General features: G+C 44.8%; 1 protein-coding gene across 2 annotated transcripts in view; it reads right to left on the bottom strand.

Moving 5' to 3' along the window:
- The window catches only part of TLN1 (talin 1), a 690,102-nt gene that overhangs the window by 135,137 nt on the left and 542,504 nt on the right, over positions 1 to 12,461 (bottom strand). For both annotated transcript variants that reach the window (XM_033937496.1, XM_033937486.1), the window contains 2 exons: positions 3,472 to 3,621; positions 3,118 to 3,219 (listed from right to left, as the gene is read on the bottom strand). In XM_033937496.1, the coding sequence (XP_033793387.1) occupies positions 3,118 to 3,219; positions 3,472 to 3,621 (252 nt within the window). The remainder of the gene's footprint in view (positions 1 to 3,117; positions 3,220 to 3,471; positions 3,622 to 12,461) is intronic.

Genomic DNA, 12,461 nt, shown 5'->3' on the forward strand with positions numbered 1-12,461 from the left:
CATCATGATCCAACTCCCTTGACAGTGGAATTGGTGTTGGATTATCTACTTTTTCTGTCTGACTCTGGACTCAAATCTACATCTATCAGAGTCCATCTCAGCGCTCTTACAGCTTTTCACACGCCAGTCGCAGGAACATCTCTCCAGGTCATTCACCAGTGAAGCAACTGCAAAAGAAATTATATCACAGATATATGTTGTGAGAGATGATCTGTTGCTTGAGACCACTGAAAAGTGCAAAGAAGTAGCCTTGTCAGTGGTGTCACATGGACAGTGAAAAGGTAAAGACAGAGTCTTGCTAGTAGAGCTCCAGGACACATGGAAGTCGTGTGAGCTGAAAACCTTCAAGTGCCATGCAAAAAATGTTCAAATTGTAAACAGCCAAAGGAGATCAAGTTCAGAAAAAGAAATGCTCTGAATAGAGAAAAAGGCCAAATTCTTGAGACCCTTGATAAAATCACCGTCAAAAATTGAAGTGTAGCAGTCGTACTGGAAAAGAAAAACCCCCAAAATGGCAGGGTGTTGGAGTCACAAAACGCAAGCACTCCTCCTTGATATTAAAAAAGATGCGAGGCCGTAAGAAGGGCCTGATAATGCAAACTGTGCTAGGTGACTGAAAAGGGCAAGCAAGTACAGGAAGCCCTAAGAAATGAAAGAAAAGAAGAGGCTTCCCTGAAACCCAAAGAGCGAAAACTCGGGAAGAGCAAGAATATTGCACCTGGGTGCAAAACAACAGCAGAACCCAAAGTGAGAAGGAGAAAAAAACAAAACTCCAGACCCTTAAAAATGATGAAAAAAATGCTGCGATGAAAAACCAGAAGAAGAAAATTTATCCTAAAAAGGATTGAGGGCCTTTTCCTCCCCTACAGCCACTCCCAAACCTCTGGCATGAAGTATAAAGGAATGTAGGGAACTGAGGAATAGTCTGGATATTCCCAAGCAGACAGCCTGTAACATTAGTGGAACAGTGGAATGAGGAACGAATACACATGGTTAAGCCTGCATCGCAGCAAAAGCTAGGACAAAACTGTAATAACGGGAAAACTAACTGATAGGCTCTTCACCCTTGTTAGTTCTCGTCAGCCAGAAAAAGACAATGTTCATTGATGCTTCTAATAGTATGTAAGTATTGAGAAGACAGAGTCAAGCAGCAGAAGACGACACTGTGTATCAATTCAATGTACAGTAGGAATGTTGACTCGCCTTCCATAGCAACACTGAAATGAAAGTCTTAATTTTGAGGATATGCTCCGAAGAAATACATCAAAAAAGGCTGATGTGAGTTGAATATTGCCCTCACCAGCGGGTATAGATACACTAGATCCTGAAGACTTCTTCAAGGTAGATTGCACTAGCAATTCACAAAGAAGTTAAGGCGTATCAAACGCAGACAAAGAAATCAGTCTATGGAAAACAAGTCTCATAGAAACCCCTGAAAAGGGAAAAATAGAGACTTTTGAAAAAGCTCTTTCAAAAAGGGAAATTTTTTTTTTAATAGTTCCCTAAAAAATGTGAAAAGAGAGAAAAAAGCAGAGTCAGGCAGCGGAAGACAATAATGTGAACAGCTGAAGTCAAAGCTGAAGGAATAGTAGTATCGTGGAAGAAGACCAGTACAGGTGAGTTATCGGTGTTGAGTCTTTGACAAGAAGAGGCAGCACCGATGACGACTCCACTGCAGATGCAACTGGTGTCGAAGGTTCAGACCGGAATGGCACTGGAAGAATCAATGTTGACACAGGCAAAAATTATGTCAACACCAGCATCAGAAAATGCTCACCCAATTCTTCCCTAAGCAAGTTGTGTGTCTGTTGTGTTAGGGTAAATACCGGTACCGCTGCTGTGCAGACACTGAGTGGATACAGGAAAAAAACCACACCCAATTCTTCCCATAGCAAGTTATCAATCTGTTGCTTAAGGGAGAGCACCGGTACTGCTAGTTTATTGTTCGGTACCAGGAGTGTCACATTTCTGTACCATAAGGATGAGGTCGGAACCGGGTGGTGAAGAAACTTCATGAAAACAGTATGGTGAAGCTGAGTCCCAGTTGCGAAGAAAAACACTGGTACCATAGACTGTTCATCAGTATCATCGGTACCGCTGACCCGTCCCATACAGATGAAGTCGACGTCGAGCCCCAGATCGGGACCGGTCACATAGGACTGCATCAAAAGTAGCAGGGTAGCTCAAGTTTTGGGACTGAAGGAAAAAACACTGGTACATTTGTTTTATCGCCGGTACCATCAGTGTCGAGGTCTGGATGATCAAAGACAAGGCACTTCTGACAGGCATGGGACATATACAAACACCGGTACCATTGGCATTGTTACCGGTACCCACAGTATCATGCTCCGGTCCCATGAGAATGAGGCCTAATCAGCCACTCCTCAATTTTGGGAGCGGGCGCTTACAGGACTAGTTCAAGGTCAGCATGACTTGACTCAATGGTAATGTGACCTGAGTCCCAAGAGGGAAGTCCACTCACTCAACAGGCAGGCAATATTGCTGGTGTCGAGAAGTGCGATGTTGCCAAGAACGGCATCAGAGTCGATATGCTGAAAAACTATGATACCGCTGAATCCTCCGACGTCGAAACTTTGACCCCACACCCCCGGTGCAGGGAAGTCAAAAATTGTTTTTTTTAATAAGAAAATTGAAGATGTTGCAGTGGCTTTAAAAGGATTAAAGAAGCTGGAACACAACTTTGCTAGATAAAACTCAGTCAAACACTTGACATGGAGGGAAAACAACAGCCGAGGGAACTTAAGATCGGAGGCTTAAGTAAACGAGTAGGCCCCACTGAGTCAAACTTGAAGAGAGCTAAATTTTAAAAAGAGATTTCTTTTTTTTTTAAAGAAAACAATACTAAAGAAAAAAGGGGGGGAAAACTGACTGGAAGTCAGAAAACTGCGAGAGCGAGAAGGCAAGAAAAGTTAAACGATCGGCAAACGCGTCTTCTTAGCTCCGCGGAAACAAAAAAACTGAGGGACCGCGCGCCCTGTAGGAAAGCGGTTTACATCCAGGTACTTCAAGCATTTGCCCTATCTGTCCAATAAACCTGGGGCGGTGGAGGATTAAGTGAAGAGGAAAAAACTGCCCAGTGAAAACTGTGGTACTTACCATCTCCTGGACAGTCACAGCAATGGCCTTGGCTGTCTTCACCATAGTGGTCTGGTAATCAACAAAAGTTCCCTCTGGTTCACCTACTGGTCCTTCATCCAGCTGCATAAGAAAAGCAGAAAGCATCACAAAACCACATTCAGTGAACGTAACTAAGGCTCTTAGTACTGCAGAGGCTGGATTCCCTACACTTTGGATTCCAGGAAGCCGTTGTACTCACCTTGCCTCTCTCTCTTTCTCAGCGTGCCTGCTGAGAAAATCTAGATGTATGAGAAGCCACAGCCCTTACCTTTTTTTGCCCGATGACCACTGAGGGACTAAGGTAGGATGAGAGGCAAAGGCGCTGCTTCTTACCTTGTTGATGGCTTGCGTGATAGAGTCTACCATTCCCCCCACAACACCAGCAGCACTGGCTGCCTCATTCAGAGTGGCTGTCAGGTCCTCCACAGCCTCCTTCATCATCTGTGCAGATTCATCCAGAGCCTCCTGAGTGTGAGCTGCCAGCTGCAAGATAAACGAGGAAGGAAGTCAGAGAAGAAGAGTTTGAGGAATGCTGAAGCGTATAGCACCTTTAGAGACTGCAGAAAGCTCAATAAGCAATCTGACTCAACTGGACCACCCCATACAGGCATCTCATGTAACATGGCTAGCATCTGCCTCCATCTGTTACAATGGTGGGCAATGCACTTGGCCTGAGGGCTACATTGGGAACCAATAGATGGCGGGAGGGGGTGAAAGTAGGAGACTCAATCCTGAGAGAAGTGGACAGTCATGTGGCAGGAGGAAGAGAGGACCGGCTGGTGACATGTCTCCCAGGGGCAAGAACGAAGGACATCACCGACAGAATCGAGAGGATCCTGGATGGAGCTGAGACGGAAGAGACAGCGGTGATAATCCACATTGGGACCAATGATGTCAACAGAAGACACTACAGCAGGACTGCACTAACTGACCAGTTCAGGATCCTGGGAAGGAAACTAAAGCTGAGGACGCGGAAGATAGCTTTCTCAGAGATCCTGCCAGTACCAAGGGCGGATGCGAAGAGGCAGGCCGAGCTACAAGCAATAAATGCATGGCTGAGGAGATGGTGCGAAGAGGAAGGCTTCCACTTCATAAGAAACTGGACAACCTTCTGGGGAAAGAGCAAGCTCTACAGGAGGGACGGACTACACCTGAGCGCAGCAGGGACAAGACTGCTGGCAAACAACGTCGAGAGAGAAATAGAGAAGGCTTTAAACTGAGGAGAAGGGGAAAGTCGACAGCTGACCTGATGTTTACGCTTCGGACAAGAGTATCCAATAAAGATACTGAACAGGAAAAATACGGGGAAGAGGTCAAAGTCAAACTACAGGGGTCAAGGGACCAAGTGAAACTAGAGATCAAAAAGAAGAGGAAACAGCAGGAGCTTGAAAAATGTTGGGAAGAACCTGAAAGCCAACTACAGGACAAAAAAGACGCACCACAAGGAGAGGAGGATCAAAGCAAATTTCAGGGGATGGCAGCCCGGGAGGGGGACAGCAAGAGAAACAAATCACAAGAAAAAGTAACAGGAGTAAAAAAGAACCGGGACTTAAATTGCCTATACGCCAATGCAAGGAGCCTAAGGACCAAAATGGGAGAACTGGAGATCATGGCTAAAAGAGAGGACCTAGACATAATTGGAATCACAGAAACATGGTGGCCAGAGGACAACGAATGGGACATGGTACTGCCAGGGTACAAACTCTACAGGAGAGACAGGACTTGCAAGAAGGGTGGAGGAATAGCACTATATGTAAGGGACTCTATCCACTTGGCCAGGATGGATACGGCAGCAAAGGCTGAAGGATTGGAATCACTATGGGTCAAATTAACAGGGAAAAATGGAGCTGACACAAAAGTGGGACTGTACTATCGCCCACCTGGAAAACCAGAAGCACACCTCCATGACCTGGAAGCAGAATTGAGACGGGAATGCAAAAGCGGAATTGTGATGGTGATGGGGGACTTCAACTACCCGGGGATCGACTGGAGTATTGGTCACTCCAACTGCACAAGGGAAGAGGAATTCCTAGAGGCTGTGAGGGACTGCTTCATGGAACAGCTAGTCAAGGAACCAACGCGAGGGGACGCCACTCTCGACCTAATCCTCAACGGAATAGGGGGACCTGCAAAGGAGGTGGAAGTAGTAGGGCCACTAGGCAACAGTGATCACAACATGATCCGGTATAAATTAGAAGTAGGAACCTCAAGGGAGAAGAGAACCACATCGACAGCACTCAACTTCAGGAAAGGGAACTATGATGCTATGAGGAAAATGGTGAAAAAGAAACTCAGCAACAGCTCTAGAAAGATGGGGACCATAGAGGAAGCATGGTCCCTTCTCAGGGACACGGTGCAAGAAGCACAAAACCTGTACATCCCCAGGTTTAGGAAGGGGTGCAAAAAAAATCGAATAAAAGACCCGGTATGGACAACAAAAGAAGTAAAGAAGGCGATAGGTGACAAGAAAGTGTCCTTCCGAAAATGGAAAAGGGACCAAACTGAGGAAAACCGGAAGGAACACAAAAAACACCAAAAGGAATGTCACCGAGTGGTTAGAAAAGCTAAGAGACAATACGAAGAGAAGCTTGCTGGGGAAGCAAGGAACTTCAAAGCGTTCTTCAGATACGTGAAAGGGAAGCAACCAGCGAGGGAGGAGGTGGGTCCGTTAGATGATGGAGACAGAAAGGGAGTGGTTAAAGAGGAAAAAGAGGTAGCCGATAGGCTAAACCGGTTCTTCTCGTCGGTCTTCACAAGTGAGGACACCTCCAATGTACCGGAACCCGAGGAGACCATAAGTGGGGATCAGGATGAAAAACTGGAGACCTTAGAGGTAAGCTATGAGGATGTCCTCCGACAGATAGACAGATTGAAAAGTGACAAATCACCGGGTCCGGACGGAATCCACCCAAGGGTACTAAAAGAACTGAGGAAGGAAATAGCGGACACACTCCGACAAATCTGTAATCTATCCTTAAGCACTGGGAAGGTACCGGAGGACTGGAAGCTAGCGAATGTCACACCTATGTTTAAAAAGGGATCGAGGGGTGACCCGGGGAACTACAGACCGGTGAGCTTGACTTCGATTCCGGGCAAGATGATGGAAGCATTAATAAAGGATAGCATCTGTGAACACATAGAAAGAAATGGACAGCTGAAACCAAGCCAACATGGCTTCTGCAAGGTAAAATCGTGCCAAACAAACCTACTGCACTTCTTTGAAGGGATAAACAGCCAGTTGGACAAAGGGGAATCCATAGATATCATTTATCTCGACTTCCAAAAGGCCTTTGATAAGGTCCCCCTTGAACGGCTACTTAAGAAATTTTCGAACCACGGAGTGGGAGGGGATGTACACAGATGGATCAGGCACTGGTTGGCTGACAGAAAACAAAGGGTTGGAGTGAAGGGCCAATACTCCGACTGGCAGAGGGTCACAAGCGGTGTTCCGCAGGGGTCAGTGCTGGGATCACTGCTGTTCAATATATTTATCAATGACTTGGAAACGGGGACGAGGTGTGAAGTTATAAAATTTGCTGATGACACCAAACTCTGCAGCAGAGTTAGGAACACAAAGGAGTGCGAAGACCTGCAAAGGGACCTAAGCAACTGGAAGAGTGGGCAAACAAATGGCAAATGTGCTTTAACATAGAAAAATGTAAGGTCATGCATATAGGGAAAAGGAACCCGAGGTACAGCTACAAAATGGGGGGAACATTGCTGGGGGAGAGTAATCTTGAAAAAGACTTGGGTGTGCTAGTGGATACAACCATGAAATCATCAGCGCAATGTGCAGCGGCCTCGAAGAAAGCTAACAGAATGCTGGGCATCATTAAGAAGGGAATTACAACCAGGACGAAGGAAGTCATCATGCCACTGTATCGTGCAATGGTGTGCCCACATCTAGAGTACTGCGTCCAATATTGGTCACCGTACCTCAAGAAAGACATGGCGATACTTGAGAAGGTCCAGAGAAGAGCTACGAAAATGATAAATGGTATGGAGGACTGTTCATACGCTGACAGGCTGGACAAGCTGGGGTTCTTCTCCCTGGAAAAGAGGAGGCTTAGGGGGGACATGATAGAAACTTTCAAGATCATGAAGGGCATGGAGAAGGTAGACAAGGATAGATTCTTCAAACTACGGGGAACCACAGGCACAAGAGGGCACTCAGAGAAACTGGAAGGGGAGAAGTTTAGAACAAATGCCAGGAGGTTCTTCTTCACACAGAGGGTTGTGGACACATGGAACACGCTCCCGGAGGAAGTGGTCGGGCAGAGTACGCTATGGGGATTCAAAGAGGGATTGGATGGATTCCTGAAGGATAGGGGGATTGAGGGATACAGATAAGGGTAGATAAGAGTATGGAAAAAGTATAGATAAAAACAAGGGGGCAATAGGGCTAAATCAAGATAACATGACAGGTCATGGACCTGATGGGCCGCCGCGGGTGCGGATTGCTGGGCGCGATGGACCTCTGGTCTGACCCAGCGGAGGCAAATTCTTATGTTCTTATGTTCTAAGGGCTCCTCTAAATCCAGTAGAGGACTCAGATCTGGAGAATGGGCTAAGTATTGGATGCAATTTTATTTTATTTTTTTACAATTGGCAGAGCGGTGGTGGCGAAAAGGGCAAACAATGCTAGGAATGATTAAGAAGGGGATCACGAACAGATCAGAAAAGGTAGCTGGGGGAGAGGGCCTGGGAGGACTGAATAGAGGCTATCTGTTAATGTTGTAGGCTATGACGATCAATTTTCTACCTCTGGCAAAAAGCTCAAGTTTAAAACTATGGAAACTAGTTAACAGAATTTGTATTTTTTTTAATTCAAACTGTCTTTTTCAATAAACTGGATGAGTCCTAAAACAGATGGAAAACGATTCACGGTCAAGAGAAAACATAACAGTGAAGATGATTCCAAAAGTAATTTAAAGTGGCTTTTTATTGACTCGGCACGGGTCTGAATTTTGACTAAATAGCATGCATCAGTAGTTTCTGATAAACTGGAACATACGCAGGTGAGGCTGGACTCATTTAGAGCACTGGTCTTTGACCTGAGGGCTGCCGCGTGAGCGGACTGCTGGGCACGATGGACCACTGGTCTGACCCAGCAATGGCAATTCTTATGTTTTTATTTTATAGTTCAGACCTCTGCTGCATGCTAAACAATGCTCTTTCACTAAAAGGCCCCAGGAGGTCTGAACTATGTAAACTTGATCTTTGCTGGTTGAAGTGTTATTCCTTCGGAGAGGCTGTTCTAATCTGAGGCTCCTTGTCATCACAGTGCTCATAAGAACATAAGAGTTGCCATACTGGGACAGACTGAAGGTCCATCAAGCCCAGTATCCTGTTTCCAACCCAGACCCAAGTACAGATTTTATGCTGAAAATATATTGAAAATACTGAGACTTAACTTAGACTTTTTACTGGTTCCGACGTGCCACATTTCAGTACTGCTTCAGGGAACCAACATTAAGTTTAAATACAGTTTAAACTGGAGGTGAAGTCTAACTGTTTTCTTCTGAAAGTACGTTTCACAGCTCTTTTGGATTCAGGAAGTGAAGTACATCGGGGTGAATGTAGGTCACAAACACAGCAGAACCGGAAAAGGTCTCAGTATTTTTAAATTATTTTCAAGTTATATAAAAAGTGACGTTCCTTTATAGCTCGAGTAGCTAGTGATAACATAATGAACTACCATGAGTACTGGTTTGAAATTGCATTGAACACTGTGATGATTGGGTGGTGAGGCGGAGTTTCAGCCTTCACGTCTCTAAGCAGAGTTCTACTAGATATGCAAACAAATTAAATCTGGGTTGAATTCATTTTTGACCTTAATGGAGTGACTTCCTTCAAGATTTGTAGTTGTACCTTTAGTCACTCAACAGTGAATTAGTTGAGTTTATTACCCCTACAGTGATTTTTGACTGAGTCAGTTCCTGAATAATGGCAGTGACCAGCTATGTCATAAGAACATATGAATAGTCTTAATGGGTCAGACCAATGGTCCATCAAGCCCAGTAGCCCGTTCTCACAGTGGTCAATCCAGGTCATTAGTACCTGGCCAAAACCCAAGGAGTAGCAACATTCCATGCTACCGATCCAGGGCAAGCAGTGGCTTCCCCCATATCTTTCTCAATAACAGACTATGGCTTTTTCTTCCAGGAACTTGTCCAAACCTTTCTTAACTTTAAATCATTTTTATTGAATAAAATAATATACAATATATAAATATACAATAACAGATGAATATAAATACAAGAATAATGTCCAAACCTTTCTTAAAACCAGCTACGCTCTCGGCTCTTACCACATCCTCTGGCAACGTGTTCCAGAGCTTAACTATTCTCTGAGTGAAAAAAAATTTCCTCCTATTGGTTTTAAAAGTATTTTCGTGTAACTTCATCACGTGTACCCTAGTCTTTGTAATTTTTGACGGAGCAAAAAAATCGATCCACTTGTACCCATTCTACTCCACTCAGGATTTTGCAGACTTCAATCATATCTCCCCCTCAGCTGTCTCTTTTCCAGACTGAAGAGCCCAAACCATTTTACTCTTTCCTCATACGAGACCATCCCCTTTACCATCTTGGTCCCTCTTCTTTGAACCTTTTCTAGCGCCACTATATCTTTCTTGAGATAAGGAGACCAGAATTGAACGAAATATTCCAAATGAGGTCACACCATGGAGAGATACAGGGGAATTATGACATTCTTAGTCTTGTTAACCATCTCTTTTTTAATAATTTCCAGCATCCTGTTTGCTTTTTTGGCCACCACCACACACTGGGCGGAAAGTTTTTTTGTATTGTCTACAATGATACCCAGATCCTTTTCTTGGGCGCTAACTCCCAAGGTGGACCCTAGCATCCAGTAACTGTGATGCAGGTTATTCTTCCCAATGTGCATCACTTTGCATTTGTCCACATTAAATTTCATCTCCACTTGGACGCCCAGTCTTCCAATTTCCTAAGGTCCGCCTGCAATTTTTCACAATCCGCATGCGTTTTAACAAATTTGAACGGTTTAGTGTCATCTGCAAATTTAATCACCTCACTAATCGTTCTAATTTCCAGATCATTTATAAATAAGTTAAATAGCACTGGTCCCAGTACTCCACTGTTTACTCTCCTCCATTGAGAAAAATGACTATTTAACCCTACCCTCTGTTTTCTATTTGATAACCAATTCCTAATCCATAGCTGAACTTTGCTGCCTATCCCATGACACTTTAATTTTCTCAGGAGCCTCACGTGAGGAACTTTATCAAAAGCTTTCTGAAAATCTAGATATACTATATAAGTGGTTTCAAACTCGCGGCCCGGGGAGCACATGCAGCCCACCAAGTACTATTTTGAGTCCCTCGGTATGTTTATCATAATCACAAAAGTAAAACAAAAGTTTCTTGATCATATACCTCTTTAGCTATAAATCACAATATTATTAAGACTTAATCAAAAGGAAAGATTTATAAACTATAAAGAGTTTTACCTCATGCAAAATTGTCATCTACTATAATAAAATGCTAAAGCGCACATAGAAACATAGAAACATAGAAGATGACGGCAGAAAAGGGCTACAGCCCATCAAGTCTGCCCACTCTTCATACCCACCCCCTGTCTATGCCCTAATGACCCAATTTCCTTATCTTGACCCTCGTAGGGATCCCACATGGGTATCCCATTTATTCTTAAAGTCTGGCACACTGTCTGCCTCGATCACCTGCACTGGAAGCTTGTTCCAATGATCAACCACTCTCTCTATGAAGAAATACTTTCTGGTGTCGCCATGAAATTTTCCGCCCCTGAGTTTGAGCGGGTGCCCTCTTGTGGCCGAAGGTCCCTTGAGAAAGAAAATATCATCTTCCACTTCGACACGTCCCGTGAGGTACTTAAATGTTTTGATCATGTCTCCCCTCTTCCTACGTTCCTCAAGAGTGTAGAGCTGCAATTTGTTCAGTCTCTCTTCGTACGAGAGACCCTTGAGCCCCGAGATCATCCTGGTGGCCGTCCGTTGAACCGATTCAATTCTGCGCACATCTTTACTGTAATGTGGCCTCCAGAATTGCACACAGTACTCCAGATGAGGTCTCACCATGGCCCTGTACAACGGCATTATGACTTCAGGCTTTCGGCTGACGAAACTTCTATTGATACAACCCAATATCTGCCTTGCCTTAGATGAAGCCTTCTCCACTTGATTGGCAGTTTTCATGTCTGCACTGATGATTACTCCTAAATCTCCTTCTGCTGAAGTCCTAGTTAAAGTTTCTCCGTTCAAGAAGTACGTCCTGCATGGATTTCCGCTTCCGAGGTGCATGACCTTACATTTCTTAGCATTGAAGCCTAGCTGCCAGGTTGAGGACCAACTTTCCAATGTAAGCAGGTTCTGCGCCATATAATTCTGTAAACTGCATTCACTTACTATATTACATAGTTTGGCGTCATCGGCGAATAGTGTTATTTTACCTTGAAGCCCTTGAGTCAGATCCCCTATGAATATGTTGAAAAGGAGTGGACCCAGGACCGAGCCCTGCGGCACTCCACTGGTCACCTCCGATGTTTTAGAGAGGGTACCATTAACCACCACCCTCTGAAGTCTGCCACTCAGCCAATCATTGACCCATGCAGTTAGTGTCTCTCCTAACCCCATCGATTCCATCTTGCTTAGCAGCCTGCGGTGTGGGACACTGTCAAAAGCTTTCCTGAAGTCCAGGTACACGACGTCCAAAGACTCTCCCAAGTCCAACTTTCTTGTTACCCAGTCAAAGAAGCTGATGAGATTGGATTGGCAGGACCTACCCTTGGTGAATCCATGCTGACTGGGATCCCGAAGATTCCCTTCATTCAAGATCGTGTCCAATTTGCTTTTAATTAGTGTTTCCATGAGTTTGCACACTATTGATGTGAGACTCACCGGTCTATAATTCGCAGCCTCTGCCCTGCAACCCTTTTTATGCAGAGGAACGACATTAGCTAATTTCCAGTCCAGGGGAACTTTCCCCTTACTTAGGGAGAGATTGAATAGCTCAGCCAACGGTTTCGCCAGGACATCGCTCAATTCTCTGAGCATTCTTGGGTGCAAATTGTCTGGTCCCATGGCTTTGTTCACCTTGAGTCTTGCCAGTTCACTGTAAACTTCACCTGGTGTGAACTCAAAATTCTGAAACGGGTCTTCTGTGCTTTGTGTTGCCTTCAACTGGGGACCGTGTCCCGGTACCTCACAGGTGAAGACTGAGCAGAAGTATTCATTCAGTAGTTCGGCTTTATCGGAATCTGCTTCCACATAACTTCCGTCCGGTCTTCTAAGGCCTGTGTTCCTTT

Source organism: Geotrypetes seraphini, chromosome 1 (assembly GCF_902459505.1).
Source record: "Geotrypetes seraphini chromosome 1, aGeoSer1.1, whole genome shotgun sequence".
Taxonomy (NCBI): domain Eukaryota; kingdom Metazoa; phylum Chordata; class Amphibia; order Gymnophiona; family Dermophiidae; genus Geotrypetes; species Geotrypetes seraphini.